The sequence below is a fragment of the Mustela erminea genome, chromosome 17, assembly GCF_009829155.1.
Source record: "Mustela erminea isolate mMusErm1 chromosome 17, mMusErm1.Pri, whole genome shotgun sequence".
NCBI lineage: Eukaryota > Metazoa > Chordata > Mammalia > Carnivora > Mustelidae > Mustela > Mustela erminea.
In genome coordinates this window covers 27186733-27207864 of record NC_045630.1, presented here as the reverse complement: position 1 = coordinate 27207864, position 21132 = coordinate 27186733, and the positions used below count along the sequence as shown (strand labels likewise).

The following is a 21132-nucleotide window of genomic DNA, read 5'->3' as shown; positions in this document are numbered from 1 at the left end:
GTTTGAATTTTCCTTTTCAAAGTTTTAGGACTAGACAGTGAGAGACAAGTAGAGTCTCTGCTTTGGAGGGAAAGAAAAGGCAGTAGGAATGAGATTGAATGGGAGTCAGGTGATTGAAAGTAAGCATGGACCTTGAGTAAGTGGTTCTACCTTTCCTGAAATTCTGGGCAGAGGTTAAAATTAAGAAAGAAAGAAAGAAAGAAAGAAAGAAAGAAAGAAAGAAAGAAAGAAAGAAAGGAAGGAAGGAAGGAAGGAAGGAAGGAAGGAAGGAAGGAAGGAAGGAAGGAAGGAAGGAGAAAGAAAAAAAGTGTTTTCTTGCCCCAGAATTCTTGCAAGTCCGGGTCATGGGCTTGTCTGTTACAGCCTCTTCCGCTTGGCGCATCTATACTGCTCACAGGTTCCACTTTTTCTCATCTGATGCTTTGAAAAGAGCTCTTTGAAACGATTCCATAATGAACTAGTGTCCCTTAATCTACGGCTCTGTGCTGGGACCGGATTTTAAAAGTATAAATGTGATTAGGGTTGTTTGGCTTGGCATTGAGCTCATTGGCAACCTCGGTTCTTCAGGTTTGTCTTTAAAATAACAGTTTTCAGTGTGCAGGGAGCTGGCTGGTTTCCAGGGCACTGGGTGGGGTGGTGGCTTACCCCTGCGGGGGTAGGGGCAGCCCATGGGGGAGCTGGTAGCTGAGGGGTAGGGGGGGATTTAACTACTTATAGAAGTTTGTTCTGCATTTCCTTGCTGCCATTTTTGTTGTTGTTCTTTAACAATTCAATCCCTTGTGCAAATCAGTTGGCTGGTTTTCCCCAAGCTTGGTTTGGTGTGAGTTCTCCCGGAAACCCTTAGGGGCTTGCTGCGCTCAATCCCCACCCGGTTTCATAGTTACCTGCGACGACTGGGGGGGAGTGATCGCCACCTTGTGGCCACACCTAGCAAGTCTCCCTCCTCCAGTAAAATCCAGTCTAAAGGCCTGAAGGAATTTTCCACAGATTTCTGGTCTCCACCCCCAACGACCCTCCCCCACCCTCCCCCACCTTCCAGAAAGAACCCTGCAGACCCTGAGTTACTCATTTGGGAACTATATTTATCTGATGAGGAAATGAGAAAAGGAAAAACTGTCTGGATCTTGGATCTAGGCAGTGGATCTGTTGTAGTCATTGGTAGGTTTTGTTTGCTTATAAATGCCTATGATTAGGATTGGGATTAAATCCTAATCCTGCACTTAAATTGCCTCTGGGCAGGGTCCACTTCTATTTCCAGGAGTCCCTTGAGGGAAAGACGTGTGCGTAGGCGAGTGCTCTGTGAATGTCATTTGCCGGATCCACCCTTGGGAAGAAAGCAAATTTGGAGGAACAGGATAAGCAGGAATCAGTAAAGTTAAGAAGCTTTGAGTTTAGTTGATTGTGGATTTTGGGGAGAGAACCGGGCACAGTGTCTCTTGAAGATGGTAAAAGCTCATGAGAAAAACACTCAACTTAGTAAAAGGAATCTATACATCCTTTTATAGGAGGTTGGGTGAGCTAATCTTTAAAGTCCTTTTCTTGCTTTAAACGTTTTTGAAATGAATTCAGTCAATGTTGCTGATAATATTTATAAAAATGTTCCATAGGGTAAAATGGTTGTCATGAAAGGCGGGTTTTGGTTTCAACTGATACTTCCTGGCTTTCACCTGAATTGACCACACAAGGAATCATAATCTCTGTTCGTTTCAGTTCCCTTGAGGAGGCAGGCTGTGCTGGTACCACTCAGGCCCTCAGTCTCTGCTTTTACAGGCAAAATGAACTTGGCCTCTTACTTGGCATTACCTTTTCTGCAGTGCTTTTTCCTGTGTGTGTGTGTGTGTGTGTTTCATTTACGACTTCTGAATCTTTTCTCCTTCCTTCCTCCCTTCCTCCCTCCCTCATGAAGCAGAACTTCAGGGGGAATTTTCCTTACTTAATCATGCTTCCTCATCAATGCCAATTTCTACTTAGATTTCCAGATCAGAAACCAGCATCACTGACTATCAAAACCGGAAAGGAAGATGGTAGCCATTCTAGTCCAAGCTTCTATTCAACAGGGGCGGACACTGAGGCCTGGAGAGAGAAAACAACCTCCCTGATGAGGTCACAGAGCGAACAACATGGCAGAGGCGGCCTCTAGCTTAGCCCCCAGCTTCCTCGAAGCGTGCTCCCTACTCTTCATTGGTATCCCCCTCTCCTAGCCGAATCTCACTGGAATTTACATGTTTCTTAAAAGGACTGTTTCTCTTTCTTCCTCCTTCTCCTAGTTCCTTTGGAAGCCCATGCTGACCTGAGCGTGTCTTCCATGTCTCATCCCGGGTTTGTCAGTCACAGCGTCACAGAGGCGTGGGCAAGGCCTTGGAGGCCCGCTGCGGAAGGGTGCCTGTGGCTAGTGGCAGCCAACGTCATCTGTATAAAGTGTGATCAGCAGCCCCAGTGACCGTCCTCTCCTGGGAGTCAGAGCTGGGTTAGAACATAGCTGTTTCCATGAGGAAACTGCCAACTCTCAGGATCTTCCGGCAACTGGTTGGGGACAGGGCAAGATGTCCTGGTTCGGCTAATCATGGGCGTTACAGAAAACAGAAGTGGGGCCTCGCGGAATGGAAGAGGAACAGAGGGGGGCTGCTGGGGGGCTGGGTGTGGCTTTTGGTAGATGCCGCAGGGATAGCTACCGCTGACATTGGGTTTGGAGAAGCCAAAGGGTCATGGTTTCTAGACCCTCGCGCTCTCTTGGGCTTAAAAATCAAATCATGGTAGTGAAGAGAGCACATCTCATAAAATTGGAGGTAGGCCCACAGTCGTCCCCTATTCACCTTTGGATTTCCAGATGTAATTTCCTCTGGCATTTTTCATTTTTCCTCTCAGAGGCAGAATAATAAAAGAAGATGGAGAAAGGCTTCTCATGATGTCAACTCATTACAGAGGTCATTCCTATTTCCCACAGGACCAAAAAAGAGCAAAAAACAAAAACAGCTCCTCCCCCCTCCCCCGAATTTCACCTCTTTCCAGGAATTATCAGTCGGGGGAACGGCTGGCTGGTCATATAACTTCTTCTTCTGACCCTTATTAAGCCACCCACATTAAGGAGAGCTTGGCTGAACACAGAAATGAGGCCTTCCATTCGCAACTCAGGGAAAAAAAAATCCATGACAAATAGGACCAGAGATAAGAAAATAGAGCTAGGTACGATCTGTGTTTCCCACGGGACCTGTAATCTCAAATGGCAGATGCCCTGATTTCTACTTTTGTCCTTTCCTCAATGTCTGACCCCAAAGTGCTCAACCTACAACCATCTCCCACTTTTGCCCACAGAGGAGTTCTGTCTGACTGACCTAAGAGAAGGGGCAATGACTTATGACCCTTAGGGAACACAGCCACTGTGTAGCCCAGGGCCAGGAGTGGACAATGCCTTGGGCTTGTGGGGCCATGGGGCTCTAAGGGTAGGATGGACGGAGGCACAGGGCTGACTGGGGCTGGGAAGGAGACCGCTGCTCTAAAAGGTCATAGGACACTTGGCTGGTAAGAGTGTCAGAAGATGAAAATCTTTGGCCCATTAAAAAGGACTTGGGTTGTTGGGACGGGGCGAGGTTAATCTATTTCCTCTGAAGGGGCATTGTTGGCAGAGCTCTCTTCTCGAGGCTTCTCCTAGGGGCTGCTGTGAGAACCTGACCATCCAAGGCAGTGACCAGAGCACGATTACCTGGGAGTGAAGGGCAGCTCCTAGGTGTCCAGGACAAGAAGGCCTGGTGCCGTAGCTATCTGACCCCAGGACTTGCCTTTCAGTTGGTCTCTTTAAAACATTCCAGACTTTCCCTCCTCACTGAGAAAGGAGGGGAAGGTTAAGGGTGACTGGGTGGGAGGGAGCACGGAGACCGAGGCCCAGGCCCGGGACAGCAGACACCACGAACAGCTATATCCTGCTTCCTCCAACACCCTTCCCACGTTGCCAAGCACAGTACTCTTACCCCCACCCCTTGTTTCATATTATAAAATACAAACAAATGACAGAAAAGGTCAGTTGGCCCGCGGCCGCCCAAGGCTCAGAACTGCAAGGACCGCCGTTTCCTCCCCGCCGTGAGACGGTGGCTGTAGGGACGCATCTTCATCTCCACGAAAGGGATGGAGAACTCGTGGCCTTTCCAGTGGTACCAGTTGATCCCCTGGGAAGGAGGAAGACAGGCACGTCAGGTCCCTGCCGCCCCCCAGGTAGAACACCAGGCTTGAAAAGAGGGAGAACACCAGGAGCGGGGAATCCAAGGTGAGGATTAGTCATTCTCCATTAACGGGAAGCTCTGTGGTCCAGCTCCGGATAGGGTCAAAGGAGCTGGGTCTTTCTCCAGCTTTTCTTTTTAAGCGTGCTGTGGTCAGAGTGTTCATCAGGTTATGTTTTACTGCCAGCTTTATGTTTTTGGCTTTTCAGATTTGCATGCATCGGTTATTGGTGCTGAATCTCAAAATCCCAATAGTATAGGAGCATCTTGTGGAGAATGATTGTGTTGGACTGCTCTCTCCTGAGGGGAAAGCCAGGTAATTTCTGCCTGTGGTGACCAGCCATCTTGGTTGGCTCAGGAGGGAGGGGCTTCCGTGGCTGCTGGCCTTTGGGTGCTAAAACTGGGAAAGTCCCATGTGGTTGCTCTATCTCCCAGCCCAGCCTGTGGACTTGTAGTCTCTAAGGGGGAAACCTAGTCCAGTTGACACTGGTTTTCTGATCTCTCCTTTCCTGGGACCCTTCTTTAGATGAGGTCCAGTCTGTGAAGCTGTCCCTAAATTTGATAAGCTCTTCATGGAATGGCTAAGATGAGGAAATGAAATGAATGGAATGTACTGGTAGTCAAGGGCTTTTCTGCGTGACTTCTAAGTTCTGAGTCCAGATGCTTTTTTTTTCTCTCCTCTGGCTTCTGCTTTGTCCCACTCTTATCTCAGGACCTGCCTTCCTTTCCTCTTCATGATAGTCCATTCTCAAGACTGACTTTTATTTATTTATTTTTAAAAATAAATTTAAAATTAATTAAATTAAATTTTTAATTTAATTTAATTAATTAAAATAAATTTAAATTTATTTTTTTAACAGAGGGAAATGTAAGACCAACTTGTGCACCGAACACATAAAGCCAAGGGACGGTGGGTTCCACAGCCCTGAGTCATTCAAGATGGCGGCCAGCTTCACCTACCTGACTGTGCCTGGACTCTCCGTATTTCCCATTGAGGTTGGTGCGATGGCAGTTCTTATACCACCAGGCCCCCTTGTAGGACATGGCACAGTTGGTAACGGCAACATCATTGTCTCTGTCCTCTGTGGAGAAAGGGCGTCCCTGATGATAGCTGAGGGAGTCCCCTATAAAGAAAAAGATGCTTTCATAAGGCCATCTCATTTGTTCCTCTTTTGTCAGGACTATCTGGACATCTGACCCACTCCCAACACACCTAGCCTGCCCTTACGGGACCTTCCATTACTCATCTCGTTCCCACGCATTTCCTCAGCTGGGCTGTAGGAAACTCCTACTCCACCTTACCCCCTGGGTCAGCTGCTTCTTTGCTGTTCTCTGCCTCTCATTTCCTCATTCCTCTGACCTTATGCTGAGAGCTCTGTCCACTCAGTCCACTTCACACCCCTGTCTTTTCCCTCTAGGCTTGCACTGGGCACCAACATTCATGATTCCTTTATCCCCAGAGGACCCAGTGATGAGCCATGGTGGCTTGAGTCAGTCTGGGTTACCACCATGCATCCATAGCTTGGCCTTCTCCACAGTTTCTTAAGCTTGGTCAACCCTCACCCAAAACCCCACAGGATCTCAGCAAGCTCAAGTTCCTGTCCACAGGAGAAAGCATGATAAGAAAATCCTAATCATGTCCAAGAATGCCTCCACTGCTTCCCACCATGGCTTACTCTGAGGGGATGGTCTTTATTCTCTGAGAAAGCCTGATTCCCTCACGTCAGTTGGATCCCCAACTGAACATATCATCTTTCTGTCCCATCCTTTCATCTGCTCTTCCCAGGCTCCAAGAAATCTAGTTTTGTGTCCATTGAGAGCTAATCTTACTACCTGAAACTCATTTTTTAAAAGATTTTATTTATTTATTTATTAAAGATTTTATTTATTTGACAGAGAGAGATCACAAGTAGAGAGAGAGAGAGGAGGAAGCAGGCTCCCTACCGAGCAGAGAGCCCAATATGGGACTCGATTCCAGGACCCTGAGACCATGACCTGAGCTGAAGGCAGAGGCTTAACCCACTGAGCCACCCAGGCAGCCCCAAAGATTTTATTTATTTATTTGAGAGAGAGAGAGAGAACGAGAATGAGCTTGAGCACGGGGGAAGGGCAGAGGCAGAAGGAGAAGCAGACTCCTCACCAAGTGGGGAGACCCCCCACGTGGAGCTTGATCCCGGGATCCTGGGACCATGACCTGAGCTGAAGGCAGATACTTAACTGACTGAGCCACCCAGGTGCCTCTATAAAACTCAGTCACATTTCTTCCAGGTCCAGAGGAAGGCAGAAAATAGAGCTTCTTTTTTTCTTTTTTCTTTTTTCTTTTTCATGTACATATACATGTACATTATACAAATACATATATATATACATATCATGTATATGTACATGTATATATATAATGTATATGTACATGAAAAAGAAAAAAGGAAAAAAAAGATAATAATATACCTTTATATATATATATACATAAAAATATGTATTTATTAGCATAGTTACCTCCTCTAATCCTAAATCAAATTCACATCCTTTAGCTTTAAAACTTCTTGGATTAATCCTATTTTCTAGTGACCCTTTCTTTACCATGGGTCACTCTGTTGCTCTGCCCACCTCCTATATTCTCATCTCCAGCTCGTCCTTCTGTAATCTAGAATTTGCTCTCCACTACTGCCCTACAACAGTGCTCTCCAACTTCATCTCTGATGTTGCCTGCTGCAGTCTTGGATAGATCCCAGCATTGGTCCTTATCTCCTCCCCCAATCTGGCTTCCCTTCTCATTTCTGCCTCATACCACCTCATATATTCAGTGCATCATCCAAGTCTTGGTTTTTCTCTCTCAAACCACTGTTCAGATTTATACCTTTCTCTTAATTCCTGACATTAGTCAAGTCTCCTATTATCTCCTACCAGGATTAATGCAGCAGCTGCCAGCAGGTCTCTGTTCTTTACTCAGATTTACTTTATCCAGTTTAAGGCTGTCACATTGATCTTCCTAAAACCCCCAAATCCAGAAGACTCAGGACCTACCATGGCTCCCTTGGTTTTAGGGCCCTTACTCTGCCAATCTTCTTTCTGTTTCTTCTGAACTCACACCCTGCCCTGGGGAGCCAGGCTCTCCACGCCTGCCCTCCCTCCACAGTAACTGCTCCTCCCGTGACTTCTCTTCCAGGGTTTGCCTTCCTTGCTATTGCCACCCAAGCCAGATGTCACTCCTTCCGAGGCCAATAAGCTCCTGGTAAGCAAGAAGTGAGTATCATTTCTTTTATGGTTCTTTTTTGAAAAACAGCTGTTTCATTCTTGCAGAGGCCATGTCTTATGCTTGTTTTGAGTCCCTGTAACTTGCACAATGACCTTCTTGGGGTTGCTCAACAACCTTTTATTGATAACTTGTTTTGGAGTTTTCAGTTCTACTCTGGTCAGAGTCTTGATGAGAGACCTAGATTTTTGTAGCCTTGAGAAATGGGGACAGGAGAAAGGGATGAATATGCATTGGAGGCCATAGGACGGATAGTTGTCAGTAGGACCAATAAAATGAGCAACAAGTCAAGATAAAGGCCAGGGGAATTGGGCAATGGCGAATGCCAGAAGGAGAGGATGGGCTCTTCCCCACTGGAGACCTTCTGGTCTAGAAAGAGCAACCACTGAGTGGAGTTACCCAGAGAAGGGGGAAGCCCATATAAGCCCAGGTTTTCATCATTTGAGGAAGATGAACTGAATATTTGAAGAGAGGGGTCGGACTGCAATTAATTCATGATGATTGGTCAATTTGCTGGCAGGGTTTGCCTAGGAGACATGAGAGTAGAATGTGGTCCCATGGCCCTGCCCTCCATGGGGCCTGGTAGCAAGACAGAGCTGTGGTAAAGGCAGCATGGCTGGGCCCATGGGGCAAGGGGGCGGGCAGGGAGAAGCAGAGGACTGGAGTGGATGAAGAGGGGGGAGGAAGGTGGAACATGGGAGCAAGGGGAAAGCTTGGTTTTCTTCCTGAGGGAAGAATAAGAACTGCTTTTCTATCCGATTCTAATCTTAGGGAGTTGATTGTATCAGGTTTTTTTTTTGAAATGATTTAGTCTGACATCTTGTTTAATACACTCCATTTCAATGGCTCTTTTATGCCCAAAGTGTAGTAAATTGGAGCCACCACGAGGGGCATCTCAGGCAGACCTGACTGACCACCGACAGGAACAATCTCCAAATGAACAAGAACGAAGCACGTCTTCCTGCGGAGTAACAATACCTGGGTGAGAAGAGAAATACTTGGACAGGTGCAGTAACCAGAAGGGCAGCACCTTGATGATCTTATTAATTCCAAGAGTCATGAAAATGCTGCTAAAATTACAGACTAGCGTTTAGCCCTTACACTGGAGTTAATGAAAGGACCAATAATTCCATGTACCAAAGAGTAGAATGTTTGGCAAAACAGGTTTTTATGAAATGTGCTATAATAGAACCTAGGAGACAGACTGGCAAAGCCTAAGAAACAGATTGGGATATTACATTCCAATCAAACTATTAATGCAACAGAGCTTATGGACACATTTGTTCTGCTTAGTCGAAATGTCTATACAGGAAATGCGAGCATGTATTTGGTTCTCGTGGAGGAATGAGAAGAAACGTGGTCGAGGAGGATCTTCCCAGGGCTCTTGCTTGCACCTGACAAAGGCGTTATGATGACTGCTGAGGGGAGGGGGCCCCTCAGAATATGGAGGGGTCTGCTTTATTTCCCTTAGTTGCAAGATGGTTTTCCTGGATGTCATTGCAGGAGGAAATTTCTCACCAGAAAGTAGATGATTATGCACTCGTTGGATAAGAGCCCATATTGATTAATCTAGACAAGGAAAATAATGCTTTGCCCTCACACTGTGCTTTTTTTTTTTTTTTAAACTTTAAAGTACTTTTGCTGCATTGATTGCATCTTTTTCTGACTACTCTGTGAAGTAGGGCTGGAAGCCTTATTATGATTTTCCAGATGAGGAAACTGAAATCCTGAGGCATTGGTTTCAGGTCACCTGGGTGGTTGGGGACAGAAGGGACCAGCGCCAGTGATTCCCAGCCCTTCCTCCGCCCCTGCTCTTTGGCTGGCAGGGAATTCACAGGTTTCCGGGTGTGGCCGCCGCCCGGTGCAGTTCAGGCCTTGACCGCGCGGGGGCGCTGGTCTTTACCGCCCCGGGGGTGCTGCTGGGGTCTTGGTGAGGGGTTGGTGGCCAGGGTACCTGCAGTGCCGTTGTAGCCCCCGAGACGCAGCTTATACAGGTTTCGTCCGTCCTCCACTGAGAACTTGTCGTAGGAGGCGAAGGCGGCCTCCTGGCCGTCCCGCATGTCCACGCGCAGCTCGTAGCGGCCCTGGGACGTGATCTTGTGTATGTTGTCCAGCCCTGTGGAGAAGAGCGGAGGATGCAGGGGGCCCCATCCCAGCGGCTTGGGAAATGGGGGGAAATGGGGCTGAATGGGACTGTGGCCTCACAATGGATGTTGCAGAGGGGCAGGGGGACCCGGATTGCTTTTGTCCTCAGCCCTTCTCAGGTCATTGATCAGACAGACCCTGCCAGACCCAGAATCTCCTCCCGCAAAAAGACAAGACCTGGTCTGCTGATGGGTGTCCCCCTCCCTGCCCCCAGGTCAGCTCAGGGGTCCTAACATCCTGTCTTGACTCTGTAGCACACAAACCCTGAGCCTCAGGATTCCTGGTCCTGTCCCCTACCACCTTCCACTCCAAACCGTGGCATTGGGTGAAAATGACAAGATGTATTACATGGATGTGAATCGTTTGGTGAGAGTCGTAGGAAGCCAGAGGTAGAAACACTGATCAGAGGAGTTCAGGATGGGAATTCAGGACGGGCACTAGGGGCCCGGGAGAACCAGACCTCCTATCATCTCCTAGCAGCCTGCAAAAGGGATTCTGTTCACCCTGCATTGTACTGCCTTGCCCTTTCTCAGCCTACAGCCCTCCTGGGGCTCCCACAGCCAGGTCAGGGGATATTGCCATTTGCCCTCTGACTTCGGTTCCTTTCTGTTTAACCCACCCACTACAGTTTGCTTTGCCCCCTCTGCACTGGTCTTCTGGGTGGTTATTTTCACCCAGCTGCTTCCCTTTAGGCTCTAAGCTTTGTGGACCTTGGTTTAATAGATTCTTGTAACATGCAATGCCTCTGTGAGCTCACATCTTCCTTGGGTGATGTTTTCTCTTATATTTCTCGTATATATTCCCTTGTCCACTTGCTCTGGCTGGCTGGACTCTGGGACTTTTTGATTTTGACCTAACTGTCCAGACTTGGAACCTTGCATTGCTGGTGATCTCTGAGTCTTCCTGATTTCTATCTGCATACAGAACCAGGGTCCTCTTGCTTTGCTGTCATATCTGATATTTATCAGAGGAAGCCATGATGAGAATAAAGGAACTGTGGCAATGGAAGGGAATTTAGAGATTACTTAAGCTAATCTCATTGTGGAAGAAGAGGTTGAAATCCACACAGGTGCTATTATTGGCTGAAGGCCACCTGCATCCTTCTGCTTCCCTATCCTGTTTGAGATTTAAAGCTTCATTTTGCGTATAAACTGAGGGCTGAGGGCTGTTTGCTGTTCGCCAGGTTGCTGACCCACAACCTGCCCTAGACTTGTGTTTGTGTGGATCTAGTAGATCCTGGGGGTACCTGCTCTGGATGCCCTTAGTAAATGGTGGGCATGTCCCCCAGCTGCTAGATGTGTTGGCTGCTAACAGCTCACAGCTGCCTTCTTGGATAATTGCCTTTGACCAAACAGGATTTACTTCCCCTTAGCAGCTATATTCTTCCTCCCCCACGCCTTGAAGCAGACCTACATTAATGCCTCATGTAGGGGGTATGAAAGACCATCCCTCTTGTCCTACTGGGGACCAACTCTGAGGAGCAATTCATGCTCCAGACCTCCCCTGAGAATCAGACCAAAGATAACCTCTCACCAAAACTGCATTTTTGCATAGTGTCTTCTGCCCTGTCTCGCTTCCTCCACTCCCCTACTCCTGAGGCCACTCCCTCAATAAATCCCTTGAAAAAGAATGTCTCTGGCTCTGCTTCTGGGGAACCCAACTTGGGATATAAATTATAGGCCAAAGTTACCCTGAACCTGAGTATTGCTGCCAAACCTCGATTCAGCAGCCCTCACTGGCTCCCTATTACCACGGCATTATGTCAAGACTTCCCTTCCTGGCTTTAGGTACCATAATGTGCTTTTATTCAACCCATCTAACCTCATTTTCTTCTTTCCCTGCCTTGCGTCTTTGCTCTGGTTGGGTGGTTTCTTTCCTGTCCCATTTGCACATGTCAGAAAAATCCCTGCCTTTCCTCTTTTCTTGTCCCCTTCTGTCCTGCATTCTTCTTAGTCATGGATCGCCCAGAGCCTCCTCCACAAAGCTGACCCCTCCCCTCTCCGAGTATCTGTGCCTTCTCGTAGATAGTTCATTGGTTGGTACAGTGTTTCTCAGCATAGTATGGCATTTCTCATGATAGGAGAAATACTCTGGGAATGAGGACGAAATAACCTTAAACATATAGGGAGAAAGCTATTTCCAAATCCTATTTCTTTCTTAATAGTTAAAGGAGAAACCTTAACTCAGATGCTAACCTCAACTCCCAGTCTCAGTTTGGTTCCAGAACTTGGCAGTGAAAATACCCAGTGCTTGCTAACCTTCATTTGTACCACTGGCAGCAACATCAGGCTTGGGGCCCGCATAGTTAGCTGTCATTTAATAATATTAATATTATTTTGTTTTCCTTGTATGAATTTTTAAGGCTCCTTTTTGTTTCGGCACATGATAACTAGCTTTCCATTTTGGGAAATGCTATGAAGTTTCTTTCACAAAACAGTTGATTTAATTAAATAAAGCAAGCAATATAGAGAAAATGTAAGTGCAGGATAGATCAGCTACTTCACAGATAAGGCAAAAATCGTGGAATCAGTGCACAGCGGCTGAGGGCTGGGGAATGCGAGCCCTGTGTGCCAGGCACCTGATCTACATGCATTGTACTTGTCCCCCAAACTGTGTGCCAACTCCTAGAAGGTAAAAATACTTCCTCTGCACTTGACTTCTCTCTCAATGTTCTTATCTTATAGTTTCATTACCTACGTCAGCCAACACAGTTCTGAGCCTCTCATAGGTACTTGATAAATTCTTATCATTGATGGACCTATCGGTACCTACACTTTAAGCACCTACCATCGCAGGCACCATAACAGGCAAGGGGACTAAAAGATGGCCAAGATGTGGTCCTAGTCCTGAAAGAAGTTTCCATGGTACAGTCAAGAGGGACAGAAAGAAAAATGGACACTGTGCTTTGGGCTCCACAAAAGAGGGAGTGGACAATTCTCTCATAGGCAGAGGGTGAGAAAACTGGGCAGCACAGGTTCTGTGGAGGACGAGGAGTGCATCTGGGTCTCTGAATGTACACAGACAGGCAACGAGATGTACAGGGTAGGGGGATGGTGGGCTGGGAGGGCATTCCTTGCAGAGGAAGCATTAATGATTCTGAATGTTTGGAGCTGGGTGCTGGCATGTGTGGGGGAGTGTAGGCGGGAGGTGTGGGGGACTTAGTGGTGGGGAGCAGGCTCCAGAAGTAGATTAGGAAGGGTCTTGTACCTCAGTGAAGGGGTTTGGCTTTCCTGGTGGCAATGAGGCGTCACTGAAAGGGATTACAAATGCGGTTAACCACAGCTCAGATTTCGGGCATGAGGAAGACCACCGTGTGGACAATGGAGTAGTCCCGGAGGCAGGGAGGTCAGGTAGGGAGCTGTCGTGTGAGTGTCCAGGAGAAAGACAGTGAGGCCCCGATGCCGTAGGGACGGGGATAGAGGGAGGAGACCCCAAATAGAGAAGTCAGTCATGCGCCCTTCCCCCTGCCTCCCTGTATGTTTCACTATGAAAATCTAACCCAGGCCGAGACACAGGTAATCCATTTACTGCTTTCCGGGGTTGGCACTCCCGCCACCTCCTGGATATTCACCTTCTCACACCAGCTCCGTTCTCAATCTGCACCTCCTGCCTGTGTCAGACCTCTGGGAGATGGCAGGACACCCCAAAGGCGGTTTTCATTTTTCTCTTCCCTTGCCAAGTCAGGCAATAAGATTCCTCCGGGGAGCTGGGGCAAGGTGACTGCCTCCTCTCTCTCCCGACCTGCAGGCTGCCTGGCGGGTGCCCAGCATCTGAGAGGTGACCGGCCAGCTGGCTGTGTCCTGCACCCCCTCCCCCACCAGGCAGCTCACTTCCTCTGTAGTTGCCTCATGTCAAGACCCATCAGCATAAGAGACTATTAATGAGGATGGGAAGAGACAGAGCAAAGAGGAAAACACCACAATAAGATAAAAACAGATCAATAGCGGAGCCAAACAGAGCAAGAGGTACTGAAAGCAATTCACGAGCTGTCAACTTCTCAATGGACACGGCGTTTCGGGTCATCCCAGATGAAAGGAAGGAGGTGGACAAAGACCCGGAGCAGGGTTCCCAGGGAAAGCATGAAGGAGGATTACCCAGCCAAAACTCATCCTCTAGGTTCCCGAAGCCTACACGGTACTCAGCCCACTTGCGGAAAAAATCAGTTTGGCCGTTCTGCCGTCTCTGGAACACCTGTGGGGGAGACAGGAGAGGAAACAACGTGATGCTAAAGAAAATAAACCCCACGAGTAAAATCGCTGTAACTGAGTTTTCCAGCCGCCAGGACAAAGATGCTCAGATCAGGAACATTGAGCTCGGTATCCACATGGCTGTTTTCGTAGTAAGAGATGCTCAGAGCTCTCCTCCGGAAGTGCAGAGGTCCCTGAAGAATAGGCCAGGGTGTGTCTTTGACACTAATTTGCACCCCTGCAATGCAGAAAGAATTCAGAATCCATCTCAAGCCCCCAACTAGGCAAGGGGAAATAGGCTTGGCTCTCAAAAGAATCTTTTTGCAGCACCGAGGGCAGTAGAAAGCATTTCTCACCAAAAGAACAGGACCGGCCCACATCAGCTAGTAGCTGTCACCATCCTATTGCAGGCACAGCAACTGCATATCATTCATTTTTCCGAGCTGTTTAAGTGCTAATTTCATTTAACCTCCAATGCATCAGCCTCAGTTTCAATTTCCAATTATGCTTTAAGAAGGAGGCACAAATATGTCAGAAACATAAAAGAGAATGCCTCCCCAGAGTAGCTTACGAACACAGCCACCATTTAACTCCATTAAAAATCTATCCATTTTGCACCAAGAAAAATCCAGTGCTGTGTGTTCATAGCGCTAGAGAGGAACCGCGGGAGGGCCGGGGGGCTGTGTGTGCATGCAGGGACGGAGCGAATGCTGGGCTCCTTTAGGGTCAGGCTGAGGGAACTCTCCTGTACGCACAGCGGGCTGCACCGCTAGCTGGGGTCATTTAGGACACTGTTCTTTCTCTTCTTTTGGTGTTGTCCTATTAGCTATGGAGGAAGGCTCTTATTTTCCTGACTGCTGGTGCACTGGAAGGCTGTGGCAGCTCTGGGGAAGAGCCAGGGAGGCCAGGGAAGATGGTGACAGGGGTAGGCTTGGTAACTAGAGATGGCTATTCGTGCTCATCGGCTCCCCCATATGCAGTCATCTCATAGAGCTCCCCATCGAGGCTCACCTCCTCCTGCAGAGGACCCACTCTCTCTGCTCCTTGACTACAGCTGCAGCCTTCAGCAGGCAAGAGTCTTGGGCCTATCAGAGCCATTCGTCCCTCTCCCTGGCACCCTCCTGCATTAACTATTGTCACAGAAGGAACAGTATTCCTGGGGCCCCTTCACTGGGCCAGGCCACTGCTGCCTCGATATGCTTAATCGTTCCAGTGCTTGGCCAGTGAATGCCTTGCTAAGCAAGGGCCCAGAGGTAAGGACGAACCCCGCCATGGACGGGTGAAGGATGGATGAAGACTGGCCAGAGGATGGTGAAATTTGGATCCACAGATGCCAAGCCAGATGGACCAGCCCCTGAGGATGTTTGTGAGTGTGGAGAACATTCCCAGATACTTACAATCCAGCCACCCCCATCGGTGGTCATGTCGCAGTACACCTGTAACTTCCGGCTTAGCTCTCCGTTGAGGAAGATGGTGTAAACCCCACTCAGAGTGTCTCCATTCATCAAATGCTGGGCACAGTCTTGAGGATGAGGAAACACCCGACCCCCTGCATAGGAAAAGAGGCAGTTTCCAGAAAGGATCCTTTCACCTACAGTGTGTAATGACATCTTGGATTGGACAAGGCTGTAAGTACCTTGTGGTACTTCATCAAGAGCTGTAAGAAATCTTTACTGGACCTCAAGCCTTGTGTGGGGACCCCACATCATCCTGCGTTCCCCCCTCTAACTGATGTTGGATTACTCGAACAATATACAGTTTTGGGGCATCTGAGGACCAAGAATCTGGGTTCACAGTCTGGTTCCTTCCCTTACCTATTTGTTTGGTTTTAGGCAAATGGCCTGACTTCCCTGGGTATCAGTTTTCTTGTCAGTAAAACGGGGCTAATAAAAAAATCCCCTACCCCACCCCATGAAGGGCGAAAATGTGTTAATGTAGCTAGTGGGGTTACTCAGGTGATGATTACAGATGCATGGGCCACAACAGATCACCGTAGGGCCCAACTTTCTTTTTCTTCCTTTTTTTTTTTTTAAGATTTTATTTATTTTGGAGAGGGAGAGAGTGTGCACACTCTGATGAAAGGAGGGAGAAAGAATCTCAGGCAGACTCCATTCTGAGTGCAGAACCCAATATGGGGCTCCCTATCACGACCCCAAGATCATGATCTGAACCAAAATCAAGAGTTGGATGCCTAACTGAGGCACCCAGGCAGCCCAGTAGGGCCCACCTTTCAAAGGGATGACAGGTATTAAGCAAAACCTTCCACCATCCTCACAACAGCATGAAGGAATGCCTACACAAGCTTGGAGTTAGCAAGAAGATGGATCTCTATTCTTTGCCCAAAACAATCTCCTGATTGGACTAAACAATCAAATGGTCATGTTTTACAGTTCAGTTTAAGTTTAAGGAAAGGGCAGGGGAAATAAATTGCTGATCATCTTTCAGAGAGAACAGCCCAATTTGTAGAACAATATCTAATTAGCTAAAAGAGAAGCTCAAATCATGTATCTTGAAGAGCTTAGCTTCGGGGCAAATTTTAATGCTTAGCAAGCAAGCCAAGAAGCAGAGATCCCACTGGAACTGATTTCTGGACCGCAGGAGTGGAAAATAAAAGGGAGAGCTTTCCATGTAAGGAGAAATGGTTTGGGTGACCTGTGCATGCAGTGATGTTCAGGGTCAATGAAATGAGGTTGATTCTGTTTTGCACCCTTGAACTATAGCTGTTAGAAGGAGGCTTGTAGGGACCTCACGTGTTAGTCACTACAGTGGCCCCTAGTGGTGATACCGGCACACTACAGGTGCGCTGGAGGGCAGCTTGGAGTCAGCTGTGGGGGAGGGAGGTCTGAGCAAGTGGACCTCCTTGAACACCCTGGTCAACAGATCATCTTCGAAGCATCCTGTTTTAGGAAGAGGTCGTCAGGGTTTAGTAGATCTGTGAACTCCTAGCACAGGGACTGTCCAGCTTGCTGCCACACGATGGTCAAAGTTTGCTCCCACATAAGGTAGTTTAGAACAAGGGCACTGCCTACTTCAGACACAGTTGCAGCAGGGAGTAACAATACATTTCTATAGAAATTGTACTAGAGAAGGTGTGTTTTATTTCTATTTAATTCTTGCAAGAAACTTTAAGAGAAAGGCAGATTGTTATAGATCAGACAGATCACTATTTTGCATAAAAGGAAACCACACTCAGTAAGATCGCACAGCTTCCACAGGTCAGTTGAACTCAAGTTTTGAGACCCCAAGTCAAGTGCTCCCTGCACTTGGCTCAACAAGGAATAACATGTATACAGTTTACAGGAGTTATATCTATCCATACAGCAGGGAATTAATTGATGTCTCTATTTTCTTACAAGCATCCCAAAGGTTAAAGTTACCTCAAAAAGTTCTATGTTCAAATTACACATCTTTATCCTCCAAACTGGTTTTCTAAAGTAGCTGCAGGAAAGCTCTAAACTTTCATCTGCAGCACGTCCTAGAGCCTGACAGAATTCTTAAACCCACATATTCTTAGTGGTCACAGTTATGTGTCAGGGGACAGGTGGAAGTGAGCTCCTTCCCTCTCCCTGTTACATTGGGAGCACCATGATGATGTCCTGGCTCCCAAGCCTTTTTCTCCACCTGGTCTCTGCAGCAACCTGCCTGTCTGCATTCCTTTAACCACTCTAATTGGCTGACTTTCTCATTTTATGAGATCAGCACAAAATTTTGTTGTGCTTTAGCTCATTCTTAAATAGTCTGTTTTTTTTCTTAATTGATTTAACTCCTTAAAGGGGCCAGAACTCACAATTTTTTTCCCCCAGTATCCAGGATGTTCCCAACAGAACATCTTCCCCCAAGCCTCAAATTATAACAAATATACCTATAAGGGATGCCTGGGTGGCTCAGTCAGTTAAGCTTCTGACTTTAGCTCAGGTCATGATCTCAGGGTCCTGGGATCAAGTCCCACATTGGGTTCCTTGCTCGGTAGGGAGCCTGCTTATCCCTCTGCCTGCCTCTTTCTCTCACTCTGACAAATAAATAAATAAAATCTTTAAAAACAAACAATAAGCAAAACAAAAAATCAAATACATCTACAAAACCAAACCAAACCAAACTTTAGAATAGGTAAGTAAATGATGTTTTACGATTTTCTTCAACTTGATGATTATTTAATATTTAAGTTATTGATACTTTCAAAAGGTTCAAACACATTTAGTTGTCTTAAAGGTAAACCTATGAAAAACAAATATAGTAATTGAGATGGCCTGCCCTGGAGACCTTTTAAGATACCTGAAAGAATGTCATATAAAAAAAGGAATTCATGTTTTTTTAAGTCAGAAAATGGGAATAAAATAAACTTAAGAAAAAAGTGGATTTAAGTGGTGTCAAAAGTTTGGAGAGATGAAGCTCCCAGACTATACCCTGGGAAAGGAAGGGCTGTGTTTTCATCTTTTTGGGCCCCCACACTGGGCCGGTTGGTGGAGGAGCTCACCAAATGTGTTCAGGTCTGGTGCATGGTTGCTGGGTACACTTGTCTTACCTTTGACAAGTTGGGAGGCCACCTGGTTGTTTCTTGATTTGATTTAATCTGTGGCATTATTGGAAAATCAATCAATAAACATTTTGCCTGCGTAGAATATCAGGAGCAACAACTGGGATTTTTACCTCCCGGGCACTTGGAGAAGACACATCTACCATAGAACAACTCTTCTCAACCCCTCTCCGGCCCTCAGTATTACCAGAGTTTTGCCTCCCACTACAAGTCCTCGATAGATCATTATTCCTTTTCCTCAGATGAGAGGAGGCAGAGGCTCACTAATTCCCAAATGGGGACTTTATTAAAATTCAGATTCCCGAGTCCTGTGGCAGATGAACTAAGTCAGAATGTTGAGGGATAGCAGGGGATCAGTGTCTTACCAGATCTCCCCAGATGAATCTGAAGAGCAGCTAGATTTGAACCCCACTCTTTCTCTGGTACATTTTCCTCTTCTCAGAGAGGCCAAGAGGTGGAATTGGTAAGCTAGACTATGTCCCTGAGGGGCCTGGTGGTCTGCTTTCTCTGCTTAGGTCCTGTGCTCTAGTGACTCTAGACAGAATGTCTTGGTCTGTCTGTCTCTCCTGCCCTCCCTTATTTCCTTCTCTCTCTTTCCTTTTCTGTCTTTCTCAGTAGGTATGTCTTTTTATTTTTTATTTTAAAGATTTATTTATTTATGAGAAAAAAAGAGAGAGAGAGACCATGAGGGAACATGGGGGAAGGGAGAACACCTTAAGCAGACTCCCCTGGAGAAAAAAGCCCAACATGGTGCTCCATCTCATAACCCTGAGATCATGACCTGAGTTGAAATCAAGAGTCAGACACTTAACTGACTGAGCCACCCATGTGCCCTCAGTAGGCATGTCTTGAGCAGACTGGTCCCACGATTTAGACAGGGTGGCACGGTAAAGTGAGGGAATAAGAGATTCTGTTTATTCTTGAGTTTAAACCTTGTGTTCCAGTTTTCCTATTAAATTCTGCTTTGAGAGTTCTTAGACCTTGGCTTAGCTAATAATAAAGAATGTACTGATTCTTACTCTGCTGGGCTTCTTGTGCATATACTGTGATTTCATATATTCATAGGACATTGTCGGGACAGATTTTAGGCATCCCTAGCTCTCTGGATGTTATACCATCTAATATCATCAGAAACTCACCTTTCACCCTAACATAGATCATTTCAGTAATTTTTCTGAAGGCAGAAATTTTAGGACCAAGAGCAAAACTGGAAGGCTTTTGTTTCCTTTTGTACAGTAACTGGGGCCTGGCCTGACAAAGAGGCTTTGTTGTTGTTGTTGTTGTTTTTGTTGTTGTTGTTTAAACACAAGCTGTGGTGATTGCCAGGTTAAGAGGAAAGCAATGCCTAGTGATCAGTACACTGAAGTGTCTCGTGGTTAAGTGTGTCTAGATGTAATTGCGAGATCAACAGGACTGAGGCACTCACTGGAAGAATTGCTCAGAAATTGGTTTGTGTTGGGCATCTGAAGGCTGAGTGTGGAGTGGAGTGAAGCGAGCTACGTGACACACAGCACAATCAGATTACCCTCAGCCAGCTGGGAGTGAAGGGAGAGACTTTTCGGTCCCTGCCCTGTTTCTTACTTGTTTTGTGTTCTTGGATGTAGTCTTTAAAATGGCCAGAGTTGATGGATTTGGAGAGTATCTGCCTCCTGCCCTCTCTTCTGGCCTTAGCATCAGGACCAAAGCCATGATGCCAGGATTTCCCTCTGAGGACAGCCTGTGCACATCTCTGTGTAACTACACAGCAAAGTGTGCTATTCCACAGAAGTACAGGTGACTGACTGCCTCTGGTCACCAGCGCTTAGGCTGTTCTTCCCAGAAGTGGGTTTCTGCTTGCAGGTTTGTAGAGGGCAGTTTGAGGTCATGGACAGGGCAAAGTTACTTTTTCACCCCACATGGGCTGTGAAAACCTCATTTTAGCCTCTTTAATAGCATCTTCTAATTCATTTACCTGTTTATTCTTTTATTTATTTATTCAACAAACATATGGGGGGCATCTGTTGGGTTCTGAATACTGGGCTAAGAGATAATATAAAAAAATGAAAGGATACAATCCCACCTTTCAGATTGCTCACACTCTGGTAGGAGAAACAGACAATTATAACCCCAAGTTCTAAGTGCTCTGGTAAAGAGAGAAACAGAGGGAACTATTAAAAATGTGGAGGTGGGCATGTGGTGAAATTTGGTGCTGATGAGGGTAGGGGGAGCGGCAGAGCTTGGCATGGGACAGGATTAGCAAGCGCTAATCAGAAAGCACTTCTTATTTTAGGAAGTTAGAAGTAATCTGTAGAAGTTAGCTACAGACTGGTGGGGGAAGGGTGTCCCAAGTCAGCACAAAAAGCATGGCCTATTTTGGGAAACTGCAGAGTGAGCCCGAAGCTGGGTTGGGTGGGTAAAGGAGAGCCTCAGGAAGGTAAGCAGGGATGGCATCATTCCATTTAAGGAGTTAAACCTTCTCAGGCAGGCTACACAATGAAGAGGTCACTGATAGACTTTAAGCTCAAGTTTTTAGAAAGGTTATTCTTCCTGTGGGGTGGAGAATGAATTCGATGGGGGTAAGATTGGAGGTAAGACCCATTCATGAGAGAGTCTGGGTGGAGAGGTGACAAAAACTTTTAAGGATGTAATAGGAATGGAGAATCAGCTGAACAATAGACAATTTGGATGGTTTTATTTGAAGCATTTCTGAGGAAGGTTCTCGAGTTCTGTAGACCACCTGCCTTCTGCCCACCATGGGTAAACGCAATAAACTTCTGAATCTTCCTTTCAAAGATTAGCTGAAGATACCATGATAGAAAAATA

General features: G+C 46.7%; 1 protein-coding gene across 2 annotated transcripts in view; it reads right to left on the bottom strand.

Annotated features, from left to right (window-relative positions):
- Window positions 1–248: 248 nt before the first annotated feature.
- The window catches only part of TNR (tenascin R), a 397496-nt gene continuing 376612 nt past the window's right edge, over window positions 249–21132 (bottom strand). For both annotated transcript variants that reach the window (XM_032318828.1, XM_032318829.1), the window contains exons 19-23: window positions 15194–15345; window positions 13704–13800; window positions 9419–9580; window positions 5172–5335; window positions 249–4160 (exon numbers count right to left, since the gene is read on the bottom strand). In XM_032318828.1, the coding sequence (XP_032174719.1) occupies window positions 4041–4160; window positions 5172–5335; window positions 9419–9580; window positions 13704–13800; window positions 15194–15345 (695 nt within the window). In that variant the 3' untranslated portion in view covers window positions 249–4040. The remainder of the gene's footprint in view (window positions 4161–5171; window positions 5336–9418; window positions 9581–13703; window positions 13801–15193; window positions 15346–21132) is intronic.